The sequence below is a fragment of the Diabrotica virgifera genome, chromosome 5 (genome assembly GCF_917563875.1).
Source record: "Diabrotica virgifera virgifera chromosome 5, PGI_DIABVI_V3a".
Classification (NCBI taxonomy): Eukaryota; Metazoa; Arthropoda; class Insecta; order Coleoptera; family Chrysomelidae; genus Diabrotica; species Diabrotica virgifera.
In genome coordinates, this window is record NC_065447.1 from 33,081,384 (window position 1) to 33,105,300 (window position 23,917).

Below are 23,917 nucleotides of genomic sequence, written 5' to 3' on the forward strand. Positions count from 1 at the left end.
GGCTCTAAGGGCTCGAGCGATGCAATTGAAGTTCAATAAAAAGCCAATGGCGTACGAAATAAAACCGGGATCCGTGATAGAGAACATTTCTAATACGCACAGACTGGCCGAAACCACGCTCGGGGGTCCCACTCCCATTGACGAACAAGCGACGAACACCGGGAGCGGGTCTGGAGACGAAGATGAGGACGTCATGGCCGAGGCCGATTGTCACGTCATCTCCAACGATAAGAGCACCGAGTTCATCCTCGCGACGGTCGTAGAGGAAGCTACGTAAGTATCGCATATATCGGGGATAATGTTTTGTCGTGCTCCTGTCGAAAGTTAATGGGCTGTAAACGACAGGGTAGTTCTTTATGCAATAGCCGGGATAAAGTCAGTAAGTAAGCCGAATAAGAAAGCGTTAAATCGTTGGCTTAGCTTAAACAGAGATTAGTTTATCTATATAGAAATCCATCTAGATTGAAATAATAAATGTACAAAATTATTTAATATTTAGTTACAACATAATTTTAAGACCATGTGGGTTGCTTGTTATATAAGCGGTATTTTGGCATTTTTATTGTGCTGTTTGTGGTATACTATTAACCACTGTTAATACAATTAATATTAAATTTCTTTTACACCTAATTTTGAATAAAAATGTTATTAACCTCATTCAACGCCTTTGACCATAAGTAAACACACAACATTACTTGACCTTGAAATATTCGTGCTGTTGCAATGTTTTCATATGTATAAAACATTGACCAGAATCAAGTATAAGACATTCGTATTTGCTAGTAGACATGAATATGTCGACAGCTTCTTAGATATATCAGTGATGTTATTGTTGTCGTGTAACAGTCGACATAATATGCACCTTCACTCCGGTCTCTGGCTACTCTTCTCCAACTACAATATATTTTAAACCTTTTTCTAAGTTGTCTTGATAAGTGTGGGTCTTCCTCTGGTCCAATTGGCTCTCTTCGGTCTAAAATTGTTCTTAATGTTTCACCTTCTTCTCGTCTGATTACATGCAGTAACCATGAACGTTGATGCAGAGCATCAACCACAAACCTTGCTTTTTCTTTCTCCATATATTCTTCTTAAGATTTTTCATTCAAAACGTTTAACAATTTCTTGGTTCTTCTCGGTAAGTGACCAGGTTTCTGCTCCGTATGTTATCACTGGTCTTATTAGTGTTTATACAGGGTGTAACGAAAATACAGGTCATAAATTTAATCACATATTTTGGGACCAAAAATAGTTTGATTGAACCTAACTTACCTTAGTACAAATATGCACATAAAAAAAGTTACAGCCCTTTGAAGTTACAAAATGAAAATCTATTTTTTTCCAATATATCGAAAACTATTACAGATTTTTTACTGAAAATAAACATGTGGCATTCTTATGACAGTAGCATCTTAAGAAAAAATTATAGTGAAATTTGGACACCCTATAAAAATTTTATGGGGGTTTAGTTCCTTTAAACCCCCCTCAAACTTTTGTGTACGTTCCAATTAAATTATTATTGTAGTACCATTACTTAAACACAATATTTTTAAAACTTTTTTGGCTCTTATTACTTTTTCGAAAAGTCAGTTTTTATCGAGATATTTTGGATATTTTTCAAATCCACCACATATTTGTATATGGTTAAGTACGATTATCGAGACTTTGTACTAATACGAAAATTTATGTTTGATTTACATTTTTAGGTATATTTTGAACCGTATTCAAAAAGAAGCCATATCTCGATAAAAGTTGCCTTCTCGAAAAAATACAAAGCGGCAAAAAAGTTTTAAAATAATTTGGTTTAACTAATGGTATCGCAGTAATAGTTTAATTGGAGCGTACACAAACATTTAGGGGGTTTAAAGGAACAAAACCCCTATAAAAATTTTACGTAAACATATTAAAAAAGAAGCCGCAACTCGATAAAAACTGCCTTATCGAAAAAATACTAAGAGCCAAAAAAGTTTTAAAAATATTGAATTTAACTAATGGTACCACAATAATAATTTAATTGGAACGTACAGAAAAGTTGGAACAAACTAAGAGTCACGCAGAGAAGAATGGAGCGGTCAATGTTAGGAATAACTCTGCGAGACAAAATCAGAAACGAAGAAATCAGGAGAAGAACAAAGGTGACTGACGTCATCGAGAGGATAGCCAGGTTGAAGTGGAGATGGGCAGGACACGTAGCCAGAATGACAGATGGGCCACAATCGCCCACGTTGGGCGCCAGTGTAACAAAAATAAGAAAACTTCTGTTGGAGTGAAAGTAAAAAGATATACTCCAACAGAAGTAAGAAAAAAAAGAGAAAAGACTATGTAACTAAATAGTTGTGGCTGAAAAGAAGATGTAGTGGGTGAGTGTAAAGAAAAGGGGTGAAGTGACTTCTACGTTGAGAAGCCGCAATAGGAAAAATAAAAAAAAAATACTACTAAAGTGCAGTAGTACTGAAGAAAGGGGAATTAGAAGGGATAGAAGTAGAAGTGAGAAGAGACAGAGGCAAACTGAATAGAGTTGGCTAGCTATAGATGCAAGAGAGCAACTTGACACTCAAGGATGGATACGGCTCGTTTGCATGCCTGTCGAAGAACAGTAGCTCTATATAGATAGTAATGATGACTAAAAGATGAAATAATAAAATAAGAATAATGTACTGAAAATGAATGGAGATGACTAATGACTAAAAACGAACAAAATAAATAAAACTAACTAATCATGGGCGCCATGAAAATGATCTTCGATCATTTTCCCAGGTATCTTACACTGCTGTCAAATATTAAATATATTAAACCTGTAATAATGAACATAAAGGAGTAATAAAAATAAATGATATACAAAATAAATAAACATTTATTAAAATGAACTACCAGATTTTTAACAATCTCTGAGTTAAACAAGTTCATATTATGTGACTCTAACATGACAAAAGTTTGCAAAAGTTATGTTCAACCTAAGATAACAACAATGTTACCTGTTACAAAATTACAGGTATAAGTACCTTTCACTAACATATAGGGTACAAAATTACATAAGTCTTCTACCAAATGGTTATAGTACGCCTGCTACGTACAACTAAAGGAAACTGACAAAGATGAAAATACTACAAATAAATAGGCCCAAGCCTCACTAAGGGAAAATACAATAATGAATAAATAAAGTTAAATATACAATTGACTAAAGTAAAAATGAAGTTGAGATAAATACCGACCATGACCTAAATTAACCGAACAAATGGAATAAAGCGAATAACAGTAAAATATTTGGGAAACAAGCTAGTAATATTAAAAAATAAATTTACCCGAATTACATAAACCAATATCAAAGCAATAATAAAGTATTAAAAACCTAATTTTCTCTAGGCTTATTCCTGTGCACAAGAAGTTACCGTAGATACAAAGTTTGGGAACCAAATAATCTAATATACAAATATGTCATATTAAAAAAAAAACCAGAGGTAAACTAAATCTGGAAAAAAAATTAATTAACATAGCGCAAAACCGAGAGTCTGAAATGTAAAAAAAAACCAATAGTTACTAAAACACACTAATTGTTTCCAAACGAATCCCCATGATTCCTAAAAAGGTTGCGGTTGCATCCTAGAAAATGATGCACCAGGATGGTGCGACCCATGACTCCTGTAGGCCCAGGTGCCAAGACGAAAACTGAGCTGGAACGCTCCCATAGCTTGCTCCCAATTAGACATACTCCCATGATGACTTGACTGTGGCTGTAGTGGTTTCTCTAGGTGGTCAAATAAGGTCTATGACTTCATGGTAGGGTTTCTCCCAAATGGCTAAAAACATTCCCAGTTTTATTTCTCATTTTAAACATGAGCAAAAAGTAAAGGGAAGAAGAAATAATTGAGGAACTTTTTAGAAGCAATAATATAGAAAAACCGACCATTAAAACTGGAACAAAAACCAATCTCAGGTAACCTTGAACTGTTTTGAGTGTGAATACATGGACAAATAATGATAAATGTAAAATTTGAATATGATTTATCTGAGGGAATATCTGTAAAAATATATAGAATTTATAAAAATATTGGAGGTTCAATAAATTTAAAACCTACAGAGAAATGATAATTATTTCTAATATTAATTTGAGGACTTCAAAAATGTTTGGTTATGTAAAACCAAAAACCCCATTAATATAAAGATCGATATAAAGATAATATAAAGATCGAAATCATCTACACCCTTCCCTTAATAGATTGACTAAGAAAGTTTAACAATGGGACTAATATTTTAAATATTCCACAACAAAAAACACATGACAATGGCTAATTAAAAAATTATTACAAAAAAAATAAATCTCACCGAATGATTCCTATTAGGCTCCAACAGGAGTTGTCACACACCAGTCTCCCTAACTCCAGACAACCCTTGCTGGTAACTTTTTACTTAAAAAAACTGGATTGATGTTATAAGGTGTATGGAACTCATTCGCCATTTCATGGTACCAGTACCAAGTACCAAACCAACCCACTTAGCAGCCACAAACCAAGTGACGAACGAGAGACGTTTCTCCGCCAAGGTGAACGTCAAATTCTCTCAGAAAACGAAATCATTCTCGATAGGTGGAGTACGTTCCATCACCGAGGTATGACGTCACCCCAGTAGTCCTATACGAGAAATTAGAGAATTTAAATGGAGACCGAGGGAAAATAATTATAATAATAATTAAAGAGCTAATTTTGTAACGTGACCGTTACAGATGGACGAAGAGGTTATTGGAATGGAGGCCAAGAGAAGACAAGAGAAGAGTCGGTCGACCACCTACAAGATGGACTGACGACTTAAGAAAGGTAAATAAAAACTGGATGAGGGCGGCGCAGAATAGATGGGGTTGGAAACGAGGGGAGGAGGCCTGTGTTCAGCAGTGGACTTTTGAGGCTGGATGATGATGATGATGACAGAAAAGTTTGGGGGGTTTAAGGGAACAAAACCCCCATAAAATTTTTATGGGGAGCACAAATTTCACTATAATTTTTCTCTAAGATGCTCCTGCCATAGGAATGCCACATATCCATTTTCAATAAAAAATCTCTACTAATTTTCAAAATATTCGAAAAAATCGATTTTCATTTTGTAACTTCAAAGGGCTATAACTTTTTTTATGTGCATATTTGTACTAAGGTAAGGTAAGTTCATTCGAACTATTTTTGGTTCCAGAATATGTGATTTAATTTATGACCTGTATTTTTGTTACACCCTGTAGATGGTCATTAATTTTTGTGGATAGTTCTGTAGAGGAAGGTACATTAGTATTGCATATATCGGGGATAATGTTTTGTCGTGCACCTGTCGAAAGTTAATGGGCTGTAAACGACAGGGTAGTTCTTTATGCAATGGCCTAGATAAAGTCAGTAAGTAAGCCGAATAATCGTTGGCTTAGCTTAAACAGAGATTAATTTATCTACACCGACAGAAAAAACTTCTTTACATAAAGAAACTTTATTTATATTCAGGAAAGATCGACTTGGCATATTTCCTAAGAAATATATCTTTGTATGTTATATATAATTTTCTAAATTATTTCAAACAAATTTTACTATAGTTAAAGCAATATATTTTAAACACTATTGAACTATCACTTTCTGGCAAACTTCAAGCCCATTTATCAGAAAGAAATTACATTTGATGTTAATTTATTTTATTAGTCACACGAAAATATTTCCTTGACATTACAAAACTATTCTTTCTGAGCAATAATATCTTACTATTATTAATTAATATATTTAATGTTCAAAAATATATTTCGCAGATATTATCGTATATTTAGAATTAAGTTAATATTTCTTGAAAATAAAGTGATATTCCATACGGCGAAATAAATCATTGTGTTTAGGTAAAATCATTATTTAAACAAGATATGAAATGTTATTATTACATACAAATATTTTCTCCACACTTAAACTACTGGTTTTTACACAACAATAAAAGAATGGAGAGGGAAATCCAACTTTCTCAATTTTTCCTTCTTTTGTTAATAGCACTTTGTATATCAGCAATTCACTACAACAAAATCGTTATGTAGAAAGAGTAAACTTATTATATTAAAATTTTATTTTATAAAGACATAAATATTTATTTTGACAAATTTAGGAAATACAAAAAGAACAAAAACACGGCTCCACATAAGAACTATTAATACCAATAATAATCAATCATATTTAGTTCAAACATGGCATTATTTAACCTACACATCTTTGTTTATTTTTTTTTTGTTAATTAAATATTAATTATTTATCTGTATAATATTAAGTCACACACTAAATATTGTTTAGCTAAAACAAGACGGAAAATAAAACCAATGTAAAACATTGAAGCAGACATCATATATATTTTTCTTTCTATCATTATAATTTTCTTTATTTTTATAATCAAAAGAGACAGCATACCTAACCATTAGGAAATTTTTTTAAGGGAAAGTATTATTAGTTTACATCTTAAGTCTTTTAATACATATTAGCTAATTCACAGTTTTAGGCAATAACATTTCTTAACCGTTAAAATATTTCATTTATGGCTAACTGATTTCTTTATCACAAATAAATGAACAGAAAACGTCCTCAGCGTTGCACCCGTCATGTTTGATATAGCGTTGTATTATATATTTTTATAGAAGACGATACATTTAAGAAACCTAGTATAGTTGATACAAAAGTATACACATTTTTAAAAAGGTACTTACATGTATAAAGATCTACCATTTCTGGAAGGCCCCTCAGTTGGTTAATAGCTCCTTTCTTAATATTGTTCTGAAGCTATATATTATATCTTCCTGTCCCAGCTTTACGTTGTGGCTTATTTCCCAGTTATAATAATACGCTCCTTTCTTTCAGAGTTGGCCATCATTATACCTAAAAAGCATATAAAGTTACTATTATAGAAATTAGAATATGAAGCAAAACAAGCAGTTTTGGAGAAAAATGAAAATAAAATAAACTATGTGAAGAAGAAGAAGAATGGAAGAAATAAAAAACATAGACACCTGATCGAACGGATTGTATAAAATGTATTCAGAACGAACGTTTTCGAACCTATCAGTTCATCATAAGTGAACTCATATATTTGCTAACTAGCCCCAGAACCAAACAATGGTTGTAATTATAATTTATTTACATGCTAGTGCGTTGAAATTAATAAGTCTTAACGCCGATGTTAGAAGATACCTCTGGGAACATGGTGAAACCCTAAACGAAAACTTTAACAACCATCTTGGGCCACGAATGTCTGCCAAGTGTCAAGCACTTATCATACTTGGAAAATTTATAGAACAAAATTTACTCGGAATTAGTCACTCTCTATATTTTCATAGCTATTTTGAATAAAAAATTATCATCCCCTAGATGGGGTTGTTTTCACCCCCAGGGCAAAAGGGCATTTCGGCACAGAGTAGATTTTGACATAGATTATAATTACTACCTAAATCCAAATTTTCAAGGAAATCCACCTTTGTTCTCAAAATTCCACGAAAAAATGGCTCTTGATTGGACTAACGTACAAAAATATTTTTTATTGATAAGAAAAGAATATTTCCCATCATGTTTGTCAAATAAGATTCTTCCCTTCTTTGCCAACGCAAAACTCAGACACTTTTATAAAAACCGCAGCGAAATCTGCTATTGATGTGTTCTGATTTATTGAATTTATTTCTATATACCATATTGCGATTGTATCAAAAATATTAAGTGCCTGTACGTAATACAAACCATCCTGGAAGTCTGCCAACGGTTTCGTTTTCAACTAAGTCTATTCTGTTGAAACGGAAAAACGTGTGTGTGTGTGTGTGTGAGGGTCCACCTACAAAAACAGCTATCGATCGACTGCTAATACTTTTTTGCGTGATAATTTTCACGCACAAAGCTCGTACACGTCGTACAGTCTCTCGAATGAACATTCTGGAATAGGTTGTGTAAATATCTGAAGATAATCTTTCTCTCTCTGTTAGGGATTTTTTTTTTGTTGACTCGAGTTTCACCCTTGTCATTTGCGATTTAGGGAATCATCTCATTTAAAACAGATATAAGGTTTTTTCTCGCTTTTTATCGAATTTTTCGTGACATCAAGATATATATTATGATATAATTTGAGCAAAGCTGCACAAGACTCAGAACGTAACACTTTTGACACGTTTTATAACTCGTTAATGTTAAAGTTTACTGTGTTGATATCGAAAGAAATTTTGAAGCTTCAAGGAACAGGAATACACAGAATGGATCCGATATAAAAATATACAATTATTGTTTGAGAAAGTATCAAGTATTTGTTTAAATATCTCATATACTTAGTTTTATTATTCTTAATGATATTAAGTATTACATAATTCTGTAGGATCTTATGTCAAATATTTAGAATATAACATTAACAAGTCAAATGCCAGTTAGTCTAGGCGCCAGAGGGGTCACCGTGTCATATTCAATTCTGATGGACAAACTCAAAGGTTTCTTATGGATTTTTGGCTGATGATTACGAATTTCGAGGGTGGATTTCGATCCGAGTGGTCAAAAAATTGTTATAAACAATTTAATTGTTTATAAATTGTTTATAAAGCTCTGGCTCATAAACTAAAAGAGATGAAAAAAAATATTTCAAATAAAATTTGTTCCTTAATAAAAAGCCAAGAAAAAACCGTTTACTAAACTTAAGTCTAACAATTAGAACTCAAGATATTGTAAAATTAGTGCACAATGCAAACTGTAAATTGCAAAATAAGTATTTTTCGAAGCTCTATCGATCGCAACTCAGCTTCTGCGCATGCAAATGAGTCTTAGAAGGTGTCGCTTTAAAGCTTAATTAACAGGCTTCCAAACAAAGTGTGTTAAATTACTTGATCTTCATTTGTTTTAAAGTTATACCCGTTTGAAGTTACAATTTTCTTAAAAATATTGTACATTCATTTGTTTATAAGGGTTTCAAGCAAATTTGAGCTTAAACATTTATACTTTAATGAACAATAATGATAGAAAAACTCAAAAGGAACAATTTAAGGTTGTGAAAATGTTCATAAGTTTATTTTTGGCCAAGATGTCGATATTTTAATGGCGCGCGCTATGAGGCGCAAGATCGGCTCACCGCGTAAAGGTTCACGCGCTAACTTCTCGATGCAAATTATAATTTCTATGTATACATACATTATCTTCATTTTTCATTTTTGAAGATCCTAATAAAATTTTATCATATAATTCTTATAATTAAATCATCATACTGTACTTCGTATCACCTTTCATTATATTTACTTTGTCTCCTATTTTTTGCACTAAATGAGAAAAAAACATTAAAAACTAATATTTCAGAAGTATAACTAAAAAGTAAGTTGATATTATTTATTAGTACTATTTTTACAAACATTTTTTTCATGCATCTGCAAATCTGCATAGAGATATACAGGAAATATCAGCTTTTTTACATCTCCATAAGTTCTTAGCGAAATTTTAACAGTCACATGGTGGTACAAGTCTGTTCTTGTAGGCAGTAAAACTAAAACTTTTTGAAGCTTCAGAGTCTAATTATCTATATGATATCCATATAAAGTGGATCTAGTTCTTTTGCAGCATCATCAAGGCCCGTCAATTGTGTGTATGCCGCCACATCATAAATGCTCGTTTTATATGCAATGATGATGCTGCAAAAGAACTCGATCCATTCTTATATGGATATCACATATTGGCTCATTTACTTGCGTAGAAGCCGAGTTACGTTCGATAAAGCGTCGAAGAATACATACTTATTTGACTGTGAGCCAAGCTTGCGCCTCATAGCGCGCTATTAAAATATCGACATCTTAGCCAAAAATAAACTTACGAACATTTTCCTAAGCTCAAATTGTTCCTTTTTAGTTGTTTTATCATTATTGTTAATTAAAGTATAAATACAATTGGATATGGTAATTGAGTCAATACTCGCAATCTTTAGTTTGTATTTTTATTAGTTGTTACATAATCGTGGGGCAACCGGTTTCGAGTCTTACAATAATATGACTCATCATCAGGCCCAGTACAAAAAAGTCTTCTCAATACAAACTACAAGCTAAAAAAAACAAAACGAGAGACATGTACACATATATATAAAACATAAAAACAACTTTGTCTTGGTTTTAATCACACACCATGAAGCCAAGCAACTGTGTAGTATAGAACTCAACCTTCCAAAGTATGTAAAGATGAGACTTATTGTCATTGGGAGCGACCAATCTGATGAAAATTGCTTGGTATATAATTTTAATATATATACTACCATCATTCCTCAACTAGTTAAGGGATGATGGAGTTCTGACAAGATAGTATGCGATCAAAAGACATAATATAAAGTTATTAGTAATTGGTATGTACTTACATAACAGCCATTGAAACTGTTCCACAGCTAAAGATGTACATGCAGTCACCAGCTCCCATAAGGATAGTTGATCGATCAAACAACTCTTTAGTCCAGACTAAAGGTTGTTTGATCGATCAACTATCCTTATGGGAGATGGTGACTGCATGTACATCTTTAGCTGTGGAACAGTTTCAATGGCTGTTATGTAAGTACATACCAATTACTAATAACTTTATATTATGTCTTTTGATCGCATACTATCTTGACAGAACTCCATCATCCCTTAACTAGTTGAGGAATGATGGTAGTGTATATATTAAAATTATATACCAAGCAATTTTCATCAGATTGGTCGCTCCCAATGACAATAAGTCTCATCTTTGCATACTATGGAAGGTTGAGTTCAATACTACACAGTGCTTGGCTTCATGGTGTGTGATTAAAACCAAGACAAAGTTGTTTTTATGTTTTATATATATGTGTACATGTCTCTCGTTTTGTTTTTTTAGCTTGTAGTTTGTATTGAGAAGACTTTTTGTACTGGCCTGATGATGAGTCATATATTGTAAGACTCGAAACCGGTTGCCCCACGATTATGTAACAACTAATAAAAATACAAACTAAAGATTGCGAGTATTGACTCAATTACCATATCCAATTGTATAATGGACTCGCATTGGCAACCCTTTCATCATTTAAAGTATAAATGTTTATAGCTCAAGTTTGCTTGAAACCTTTATAAACAAATTAATGTACAATTTTTTTGAGAAAATTATAATTTCAAACGGGTATAACTTTAAAACAAATGAAGATCAAATAATTTAACAAACTTTGTTTGGAAGCCTCTTAATTAAGCTTTAAAAGGACACCTTATAGGGCTCATTTTTATGCGTAAAAGCCGAGTTACGATCGATAAAGCTTCGATAAATATTTATTTTGCAATTTGAAATTTGCATTGTGCACTAAGTTTACAATATCTTGAGTTCTGATTGTCGGATTTAAGTTTAGTAAACTTTTGTTTCTTCGTTTTTTATTAAGGAACAAATTTTATTTGAAACATTTTTTTCTATTTCTTTCAGTTTATGAGCCAGAGTATTATAAACAATTTATAAACAATTAAATTGTTTAGAACAATTTTTTGACCACTCGGATCGAAATCCCCCTCGAAATTCGTAATCAGCAGCCCAAAATCCATAAGAAACCGTTAAGTTTGTCCATCAGAATTGAAAATGACACGGTGACCTCTATTTGGCGCCTAGACTAAGTGAAACGTTGATGGAAAATAAAATTTGACAAGATGTTTATATGTCATAAGAAGATGTGACGTGTTATGCACTTTAGAGAACAATTGTCTACGGTAGCTCAGAATCGGAAGAGATGTGGGGTGGATTTTAAGGGATGTTATCAATATACTCTTATTAGCTTAGAAATAAAAATAATAGGAAAATCAAAATAGGGATGTCAAATAAAAAGAAATAAAATATTGGGCGCCACTGGTTACCTTGTGGTAACATATACAAAAAATAGAAATATTAAAAGAAAGAAAGCTAAATCAAAACAAAACAAAAACATAGTAAAATAAAAAATATATTAAAATACTTTTATATGAAAACAAATATATCGTGAAAACAAATATAGCGTGACATCAGCGCCGGATAAAGGGGCGGGCGAGTCGGGCGACCGCCCGAAGCGCCGAATTTTGAGGGGCGCAAAATTTTGAGGGATGCTTATATAAAAATAAAATATTTTTACATTATTTTTTTATAACTTTGAGCATTATTCCTAAGACATGATTCAATAATAATTTTAATAATAAGAAAGCTATTGCTAGCTATAATCGGAATCAATAACTCAAAAAAAGAATAACAGACAAAAACAAAAATTTTCTAATCAATGTAATGCAACCTAAGAATTTTTGTCGCCCATACAATATTAACCTTTAACTACCCGCGCATCAAGTTATGACATAACTACACGCGTGGCGTACTTTATATACCACAAGAAAATACTTAAAAACAGCGGATTTGTTTATTTTGTTTTTGAAAAATACACTTAGTTGTTTGTTATAAACCTTATTTGGCATCAGTAAATACTTGGAGTTCCTTCTCAGTAATCCAATTGTGATTTATAACTGGAATTACGGAATAAGTGGATTCCATGATAAATAAAATTGCTAATAAAAATTTTTTTGAAATGTGATTTTTTACGGGAGAAAAAGTATTGTTTATAAAGAAAAATATATTTTGTGCCATAATGACTAAAAAACAATTAAAATATGTACTTATATAACTACTTATATTAATATAATCGTGGCGCATATTGTGCACCACCGAAAACAACAAATAATAAACTGTAAATTACGATCTTCCCAGAACGCCGATTATAACGAAACTAAAACCAAATTGTAAAGCACATTCCACTGATAGGTTAGAGACATAAACAAATAAAAGTCAAAAATTAAATTTTTAAATATATTTGCAGTAGAATTCTTATATCTGGCGTACAAAATACGCCAGCGGGTGTAGTTAAAGGTTAATGCAGATTAAAAATGTGTTTTACGATCTAAAAAGTTTGTTCAGTTTTTAAAAGGGCATTTTTGTCACGTAGGTACTATCACTTATGGTAACAATGTGATACATACATACTTAAAAAAATTGACAAAGATCAAATTTATGAATAGTCAGGGATATTATAATACTGGCGCTTGTATATTATGTAAGAGATGTTATAGGTCTGGATCCCGCGTATGAAAAAAAAGTTGATTAATAGCAAGCTGAAAATTTGTTAATAGCTTAAGGGTGTCTAGTCGGACAAACTTTGATATATGGGAACACTGGAACAGGGGAAGTTTTAATTGTGGAACAGGTTAAAAAATTGGAACGGTCAGGCCACGAAAACGGCACATGTATTTTGTCCGACAGAACAGACTTAAACTCTTCGAACAGAGATTAAACTCTCATGCAAAAATCAGGCTGCTATTTATCACCAAATGGGCGTTTTAATGAGTGGAACATGTAGAATATGTCAAATGACAGCAATTATGACAGGTGATAAATAGCAGTCTGATTTTTGCATGAGAGTTTAATCTCTGTTCTGAGAGTTTAAGTCTGTTCTGTCGGACAAAATAAATGTGCCGTTTTCGTGGTGTGACCGTTCCAAATTTTTAACCTGTTCCACAATTAAAACTTCCCCTGTTCCAGTGTTCCCATATATCAAAGTTTGTCCGACTAGACACCCTTAAGCTATTAACAAATTTTCAGCTTGCTATTAATTAACTTTTTTTTCATACGCGGGATCCAGACCTATTACATACGCCTCAATGGTTAAGATTAAATAATTTTGTCTTTCTGTTCTATAAACATCCGTTAACAAGACTGGCGTGTGCCCGTGGGTGTGCAATAATTAAAGTGGAATAAAACAAAGATTTGTCAGATATTGAAAATTTGTGGTATTGTGGTATTAATTAGGTATTTTTTTTACGTTATATAAATTTCGGTAAGTAGGTATCGACGTAAAAAAATATATAAAATTTATGGTAGGAAACATAATATTAAATTGCATATTGTCAGAAGGTAAACAGAATTTTGAACATTTAAAGTGATTTTTAAAGTTATTATTCTCATCCGTGTTAGTAAATAAATTTACCTATTCTTTCATTTAAAAGTGATTTATTTCCTCTTCTGACAATTTTTTCTGCCAATAAACTGGGTATGAACGAATTAGAAATGACAAGTTCTTTTTCATATGAATATATTACAGAAACTTATTTCGAATACTTTGTAAGGTTAAGATGTTTTATTCTTTGCATAAAAACGGCGCGTTGCATGAAAAAAGAAAAGATCTCTTAAAACCCATCAAATTTCATTTGCATATCTCAACCGGTTTTAGAGCACTAAATAAATCGTCAGTTTGTAACAAAAATTTCAACAGCCTTATCTCGGAAACGAAGCATTTGCAGACAAACGTTTATGGAAACTGTCATTATTTTTTCATGTAGCCCTTAAACTTTGTCGCACTTATTTAGAAATACCCTGCATATTACTAAAGATTTAAGCAGTTTTCACTGTATTCTATTATCCATTTTGATAGCTACTTTTTTATTCTTGTAGACTGCTCTTATTAATATTCATGGAATTTCGATGTCTTCCATTGCTTTCCATAGTTTGGTTCTGAGTATCGAATCATATATCACTCATTATATGAGATAAATAAAAAATTAATGAATGATTTTAAATGAATTTAGATTTAGATGATTGTAAGGCCAAGGATATGACAGTGGCTCTAGCATGAATGGATAAAATAAAGGTGTACCAGCTCGTGTTTGCAAAGACTATCGTCCTGCTTTTTTTATGCCATATGGATGCCATTCCCTCAATTTAGTCATTGGGGATGCAGCTACATCTTGCGCACAATCAACATCTTTCTTGGTATTGTACAACATTATTAACATTGTTTTCCGCTTGTTGACAATGTGAATTTATCTTTATATTTTATCTAGCTCCTTCATCGTTTGAACTTCCTTATGCTATGTCATATGTTGGCTTATAACTATTTACTATCTACTATTTACTATCTTAGTTACTATTTATTTATATCTATTGTACTATTTTTTAAATAAATATTTTTTCACTTTATAGTGAAATTTTGATTTTATTGCCTTTTCTTCTATTTTTTTATATTTGCCGTAGATTTGTAGGTATATTCTTGTATGAAAGGGCGCCTAATTTTATTTTGCCCGGGGCGCTCAAAACCCTAGAACCGGCCCTGTGTGACTTACCTTGTCTACTCTATAATCAGCAAATTCTTTATTATTCTTACGATACAAGAGAGAAACGCCATACTGTCTGTGTGCGCATGCGTGCAGTATTATGAAATTTTAATCTCAATCGCACCTAAAGAAGTATAACTTCAATATTACCTTGTACAATCATTGTCCTGTTTTTCTTGGTGGTTGTTAAGTCCAAGGCGCGATTTCACTTCACTAAAGTCACTTTATAAATTATTGATAGAGCAACAGTACATAATTGATGAAACCATAGAACATTTTTTATAGAAAAATTCAGCATTGTAGATATGCATTCTGCATTCTCAAAAACAAATTTGCACTTACTCGAACAAAATTACTAAAAAAAAAAAATATCTAGTTCATTAACCGGATTTGCAGCTTCATGCTTTAAAAGAAAACTTTTACTTATGCTTGCATGTCTAGAAAAATAGTACCAACAGGGGTACGAAAATATCGCTTTCGCTTGGAAACAGCTGAACGCAGTGGCCTGCAGATTGCTTAAGCCATACTCGAACAAACACTAACCAAACACAAGAACTTATGCAATAAAATTGCACAACTTAAACTGGAACTTCACTACTAATATTGCCGGCAACCGCATCTGGCGGACCGAGTTACCGGCCACTTCTCTCTCTGCCAGACAAAACTTTACTTTATGGCAGCCCTAATGGAAATAACTAACTCGGTCTCCCCAAACTCCAATCTTCTAAAATTCAACGCCCTGTCTAAAAATCATTCAATCCTCCCAAAAATAATTCTTCCACCAACCATCAGATTTGGTAACCAATTAATCAAAATCTGCATCAACAGAAAAGAATGAAATCGATCTCTGACAAACCTCTAATTCTATGTCAGCCAATAAGAACCCACTTATTTTCTGTAAGCAGTTTCCTCTAGGTTCCCATCAAAAATGCTTAAGTCAGCTCTTACCATCTGGCCCCGCTGAACTCTCTCACAGCTCTTATCGTTATAAAATAAACATTTCTCATAGTCTCAAAGTCGGTAGCGACAGTAATCTGAGCTTAATAAGTACCATTTATCAACAAAATTTCAGACTTTAGTCTCGAAAAACCATTAAACTTGTTTGAAGCAATGCCGTCTCTGGAGAATATAAAAAATTTGAGGCACTTACGATGCCTACGTCAAATTCCCGAGAGAGATAAACAACACAATATTCAGACGATCGATCCAATATTATGAAAAACGAAAAATACACAATATTTAGCATTGTGAGAAAACGAATTACGTCGTACCCACACACTCCAGAGCGATAGATTTGCGAGACTCAACAATCTCTGAAAAAAAATATGAATTAAACGATTTTACATACAGGGCGTACTATAAATGCGGTCTTTACACAAAAAAATTAAGGGGTGGTCAATGACCTTCGCACTGTTAAAAGAATAATAAGACTAAGCATTTAAAATATTTAAACAAATACTTTATATTTTCCAAAACATTCTTCCCCTCTAAAAACGAATGTTCTTAAAAATTATCTGGTAACACATTTCGGTTCCTGGTACGAATCCGCATTATTATTTGGCTATTTCTACAAGGAGGGAGCTTTTTAGCCTTTTATGGGTTAGAGGTAGCAGGATTTTGGTTCCATGAAGAATAAGAGTAACCGTTTTATAATTGCTGCATATGGTTCGTGATTATTTTTTTATAGTTAGGTATAAAGGCTTATTCCCATCACTCATCAGGATATTCACCTGTGATCCATACCATAAACTCAATACATAGATGCCGAATAAAAGACATTACTTGAAATATTTCAGTTACACGTTCTTGAAAATTTATGTCCTTTAAAGCATTGTATATTCTGAAGGCACATAAAATATTTGCGTGGATAACATGTAATATTCTATTTTATCTATCGCTATGGTTAGACTAAAAACCTGGACAAGTTAACACACAACCCAATGAACAAGGCTATAAATACTATCAAAAGCCAAATACTCACTTCCATTGTGCTACATATACACCTCAATTTATGTCTTGCAGATAAGCCATTGTCCCATTTAATCGAATCTCTAACTAGAACATATTATTGTTTTCCTGGACATAATGGCCCCAGAGAATTGCATAGGTAAAGAATGCAACATGTGTCTTCGGATAAATGCAGTGAAAATATATTCCAAATAATGCAAAACCCATTCACATACACTGCCCAACAAAATGCCACATTACTTCTCTTATGTATTTGCTTTCTAAACATGCCATACAACACGCTACTTCGATTGTAAATTTGTGAAATTAAATGATCGATATTTAATAATTCAAATGCCGACTGTCCATTATTATTTAGTTATTTTGTCGTATTCTTGCACATCGTAGTCCTTTTTTGTTTGTTTTTTCTGTCCTCCGTTTTGAAACTTTACCCACGTAATTACATATAGTTATCACTATCTCGAGGAGTAATGTGTAGTGCGTGTGTTGAGTAAATGTCTTGTTACTTGGTAAAGTCGACTTCATTGATTTTACAAAGATATGCTTATGGTACCCTAACGTCTAGGGTCCCTCAGGTGAGTACCAATTCCATAAGGAGAATAGAAATTGTTTTTATTTATTAAATTTTTAATAAAGAAAAAATTGTCTACCCAGCTGGGATTTGAACTCACAACCTTTGGAGAAAAAGGTAAGCTCTCTTCCCGCTGAGCTACAGAGGCGCCTCATATTGTAGTTATTTAGTACGTTTTTTAAAGGTAAAATATTGCAAAACCTTTAAATTTTAAAGAACCGCTTGGATTGAAATGAAATTTGGCAAACACATAGCTAACAAGTCAAATAAAAAAAGCGATATTGTGCCGATGTCTGCTTTTGCCCTAGGGGTGAGTTTCACCCCCTTTTGGGGGTGAAAAATATATGTTCGAAGTAAGTCCGGAAATGGATAAAATGACTAATTCTATAAAGTTCTATATAGTTCTATCTTCTATGTTCCATAAAGTTTTTTCACCAAGTTAATACTTTTCGAGTTATTTGCGAGTGAATATGTCAATTTTTCTACAAAATTACCACGTTTTCAGACGGTTTTTCGTAAATAACCCAAAAAGTAAGTACTTAGTCGAAAAAAAATTCTTCTCAAAATATAGCACGTGAAAAAGTGAAAAACATGGTGTATATATTAGGCTACTATACCGAGCAGAAGCAGAATTATAGCTAACGAAAAATAGGTTCATATTCGTCAGATACCAAATCGAATATTTTAACGTGCCGTAACCAAAAAACAAAGCGCTTTTTTGGAAAAAATGTTTATTTTTGTTTTTTTAAAAAAATTTTAGCATCAAAAGTAAACAAGTTACGCTCAAAATAAAGTTGGTCCATTTTTTTGGTAAGAAATCTGGAAAATCACCCCCTAATTAGCATTTCAAATTAACTGAATTGTTACTACTTCTCAAGTTTTTTACTCACGTATGTATTGATCATATGATCTGTAAGTTTTATTGGTTAAACGTCTTTATTTTTTAAAGAGCTCTAGTTTAAATAGCTTGAACGAGTCTCTTATCACAAGTGTATGCAAATTTAGAAACACCGAATCTTAACCAAATTTTTTCTTACAGAAAAACAAAAAATACAAAATATTCAAAAAAGTAAAGCCGACTTTTCTTATTGTTTAATATTTTTGGTATCATTAACAATTTTTAAGTTAATTTGGAAAAAGCATTTTTTTCAAAATTAAAATTTTTAAAAATATTATTTTAAAACCAAATTTTTCCAAAAATAAGCACTTTGAATCGATGAAACTTACAGATCATATAAACACAACATAAGTAAACTAACTTGTGAAGCGGTAACGATTATTTCATTGAAATTGCTAATTGGGGGGAGATCTTCCTGATTTTTTTTGCTAAAACAAAAGGAACCAACTTTATTTTGAGCGCAACTTGCTTACATTAATTTGATGCTAGTTTTTTTTTATAAAAACAGAAATAAAGCTTTTTTAAACACTTTAAGAAAGACAACTTGTCGAAACCCAAAAGACTCCATTTTCAAACAAATAAATGTTTAAAAATAAAATCTTTGGATTTCTTAGTTCGGAAACAGATTCTCTCTTATACCTATTCCCCATCCTTCTAAAATTTGCAAGGAATAAAGGGTGATGAATGCAGAGACATGGGGAGTCTATATAGTTGCACTCCACAACACATCAATTCACCGAGGCAAAGATTAACAAATCTGTCTCCTAGTACTCAATACGTGAGTAAGAACGTAGGTAGATAAAGGCATTATTTTTATTTTCGATTCAGAGATCATTACCATCTTTCTATGGACCATTTCGAACTCCTTAGTTCTCATCAGGAAAGCTACCGTAATGATGCTCTGAAAAGAAAATAAAAATCTTTGCCATTTCTGTCAATTATAAAATATAATTAACATTTAGACGCTATAGCGACATCTATTAACAACTTGTCGAAACCCAAAAGACTCCAATTTCAAACAAATAAATGTTTAAAAATAATAAAATCTTTGGATTTCTTAGTTCGGAAACAGATTCTCTCTTATAACTATTCCCCATCCTTCTAAAATTTGCAAGGAATAAAGGGTGATGAATGAAGAGACATGGGGAGTCTATATAGTAGCACTTTAAGAAAGCTGTAATGTGTTTTCCCCAAGAATGCTTCATTGTTTGTATATTTCACATTGAATTATTCTATTTTGAATTTTTAGATTATGAACCTATTTTTCATTAGCTATAACTCTGCTTTTGCTAGGTATAGAGACCTAATATATACACCATTTTTTTCACTTTTTTATAGGCTATAGTTTTGCTAAGAATATTTTTCCGACAAAATGCTTACGTTTTGAGTTATTTGCGAAAAACCATCTAAAAACGTGGTTATTTTGTTGAAAAATGAACATATTCACTTGAAAATAACTGGAAAAATATTGATTTTGTGAAAAAACTCTATGAAACAAAATTTGCTTAAAATTAGTCAGTTTATTCATTTCGAGACTTATCTTGGACATATATTTTTTCACACACGACTGTCCATTATTATTTAGTTATTTTGTCGTATTCTTGCACATCGTAGTCCTTTTTTGTTTGTTTTTTCTGTCCTCCGTTTTGAAACTTTACCCACGTAATTACATATAGTTATCACTATCTCGAGGAGTAATGTGTAGTGCGTGTGTTGAGTAAATGTCTTGTTACTTGGTAAAGTCGACTTCATTGTTTTTACAAAGATATGCTTATGGTACCCTAACGTCTAGGGTCCCTCAGGTGAGTACCAATTCCATAAGGAGAATAGAAATTGTTTTTATTTATTAAATTTTTAATAAAGAAAAAATTGTCTACCCAGCTGGGATTTGAACTCACAACCTTCGGAGAAAAAGGTAAGCTCTCTTCCCGCTGAGCTACAGAGGCGCCTCATATTGTAGTTATTTAGTACGTTTTTTAAAGGTAAAATATTGCAAAACCTTTAAATTTTAAAGAACCGCTTGGATTGAAATGAAATTTGGCAAACACATAGCTAACAAGTCAAATAAAAAAAGCGATATTGTGCCGATGTCTGCTTTTGCCCTAGGGGTGAGTTTCACCCCCTTTTGGGGGTGAAAAATATATGTTCGAAGTAAGTCCGGAAATGGATAAAATGACTAATTCTATAAAGTTCTATATAGTTCTATCTTCTATGTTCTATAAAGTTTTTTCACCAAGTTAATACTTTTCGAGTTATTTGCGAGTGAATATGTCAATTTTTCTACAAAATTACCACGTTTTCAGACGGTTTTTCGTAAATAACCCAAAAAGTAAGTACTTAGTCGAAAAAAAATTCTTCTCAAAATATAGCACGTGAAAAAGTGAAAAACATGGTGTATATATTAGGCTACTATACCGAGCAGAAGCAGAATTATAGCTAACGAAAAATAGGTTCATATTCGTCAGATACCAAATCGAATATTTTAACATGCCGTAACCAAAAAACAAAGCACTTTTTTGGAAAAAATGTTTATTTTTGTTTTTTTAAAAAAATTTTAGCATCAAAAGTAAACAAGTTACGCTCAAAATAAAGTTGGTCCATTTTTTTGGTAAGAAATCTGGAAAATCACCCCCTAATTAGCATTTCAAATTAACTGAATTGTTACTACTTCTCAAGTTTTTTACTCACGTATGTATTGATCATATGATCTGTAAGTTTTATTGGTTAAACGTCTTTATTTTTTAAAGAGCTCTAGTTTAAATGGCTTGAACGAGTCTCTTATCACAAGTGTATGCAAATTTAGAAACACCGAATCTTAACCAAATTTTTCTTACAGAAAAACAAAAAATACAAAATATTCAAAAAAGTAAAGCCGACTTTTCTTATTGTTTAATATTTTTGGTATCATTAACAATTTTTAAGTTAATTTGGAAAAAGCATTTTTTTCAAAATTAAAATTTTTAAAAATATTATTTTAAAACCAAATTTTTCCAAAAATAAGCACTTTGAATCGATGAAACTTACAGATCATATAAACACAACATAAGTAAACTAACTTGTGAAGCGGTAACGATTATTTCATTGAAATTGCTAATTGGGGGGAGATCTTCCTGATTTTTTTTTGCTAAAACAAAAGGAACCAACTTTATTTTGAGCGCAACTTGCTTACATTAATTTGATGCTAGTTTTTTTTTATAAAAACAGAAATAAAGCTTTTTTAAACACTTTCAGAAAGACAACTTGTCGAAACCCAAAAGACTCCATTTTCAAACAAATAAATGTTTAAAAATAAAATCTTTGGATTTCTTAGTTCGGAAACAGATTCTCTCTTATACCTATTCCCCATCCTTCTAAAATTTGCAAGGAATAAAGGGTGATGAATGCAGAGACATGGGGAGTCTATATAGTTGCACTCCACAACACATCAATTCACCGAGGCAAAGATTAACAAATCTGTCTCCTAGTACTCAATACGTGAGTAAGAACGTAGGTAGATAAAGGCATTATTTTTATTTTCGATTCAGAGATCATTACCATCTTTCTATGGACCATTTCGAACTCCTTAGTTCTCATCAGGAAAGCTACCGTAATGATGCTCTGAAAAGAAAATAAAAATCTTTGCCATTTCTGTCAATTATAAAATATAATTAACATTTAGACGCTATAGCGACATCTATTAACAACTTGTCGAAACCCAAAAGACTCCAATTTCAAACAAATAAATGTTTAAAAATAATAAAATCTTTGGATTTCTTAGTTCGGAAACAGATTCTCTCTTATAACTATTCCCCATCCTTCTAAAATTTGCAAGGAATAAAGGGTGATGAATGAAGAGACATGGGGAGTCTATATAGTAGCACTTTAAGAAAGCTGTAATGTGTTTTCCCCAAGAATGCTTCATTATTTGTATATTTCACATTGAATTATTCTATTTTGAATTTTTAGATTATGAACCTATTTTTCATTAGCTATAACTCTGCTTTTGCTAGGTATAGAGACCTAATATATACACCATTTTTTTCACTTTTTTATAGGCTATAGTTTTGCTAAGAATATTTTTCCGACAAAATGCTTACGTTTTGAGTTATTTGCGAAAAACCATCTAAAAACGTGGTTATTTTGTTGAAAAATGAACATATTCACTTGAAAATAACTGGAAAAATATTGATTTTGTGAAAAAACTCTATGAAACAAAATTTGCTTAAAATTAGTCAGTTTATTCATTTCGAGACTTATCTTGGACATATATTTTTTCACACACGAGATGAGGTGAAATTCACCCCCAGGGCAAAAGCACACATCGGCACCATATCACTTTTTTTCTTTGATATGTTAGTTACGCCTATGCCAAATTTCATGTTAATCCAAGCGGTTCTTTAAAATTTACAGCAAAAACCGTGAAAAAATGTACTAATTTATGGAAATACTGTCGTTCATTTTTCTTTACATTTTATTATGTAAAAACACCTAAATTAGGTACATACTTGGATCGGCTTCCCCAAAAATAAGTGTTTAAGTTAAACTATTTTTGTAGGTTATGAGGCCAGGATATCGTTGATTGGGAAGAATAGTATGATAAGTCAAAAATGGTTCATTTTTAGTTTATATCAACAAACTACTCAGAATGAATGGATCTATTATGGAGAAAAGTATTGTAAGTGCAGTTTAAACGACAAGCACTAGAGAGCCCTGTGACCAAGTATGGCATCTCCCACTTCCACACAACCAGTGTGGAGAAGACTCGGGTAACTCAGTTGTCTACAGTTCGTGCTAAGCTTAGGTCATTTTTATTTAATCAATACTATTATAAGTCAAAATATTAACACTGCTTGCATCTTATTAGTGAATATTTTTGGAGCAAGAGAATTATATTTCAAAATATCATACTCTTCTTTAACAGGTAAGCATTTATTTTTGTTATAATTTTGGTCAGTATGATGATTACAAATAATATGATACTCTTGAATAAAATAAGTACACCTGTGGTCATTTTATCTTTATTTCATTTTGAGTTAACATATTTTTGAATATAATTTTGCGTCAAGTATAACCTGATAATTTTAGTTAACATTGTCTTCAACATAATTTAACTCAAATCCAAGAAATTATTTCGTTTTATCATTCTATTCCTCCAAAATATTTTTTTCTTACTTGATACTTAATAACGCATTTTTTTTCATATACGCAGGAGAAAAAATTCGTGTTTGCAAATCCTTCTTTATGGCAACTCTTTGCATTAACTCTCAAGTAATTGAGACCATTTTACGCAAACAAAATAATGAAGTAAATGGAATAATACAGGCAGATAATCGAGGTAGACATGAAAAACATAGCAGTGTTCCTGAGGAGTTGAAAGAAGAAGTGCGTAGTCATATTCGATCTATTCCTC

The 23,917-nt window shown here is 32.0% G+C and overlaps 1 protein-coding gene across 1 annotated transcript in view; it reads left to right on the top strand.

Annotated features, from left to right (window-relative positions):
- Positions 1 to 23,917, top strand: part of LOC126885333 (dopamine D2-like receptor) — a 256,960-nt gene that overhangs the window by 153,843 nt on the left and 79,200 nt on the right. Inside the window, exon 4 of the mRNA XM_050651889.1 lies at positions 2 to 273. Coding sequence (XP_050507846.1) covers positions 2 to 273 — 272 coding nt within the window. The remainder of the gene's footprint in view (position 1; positions 274 to 23,917) is intronic.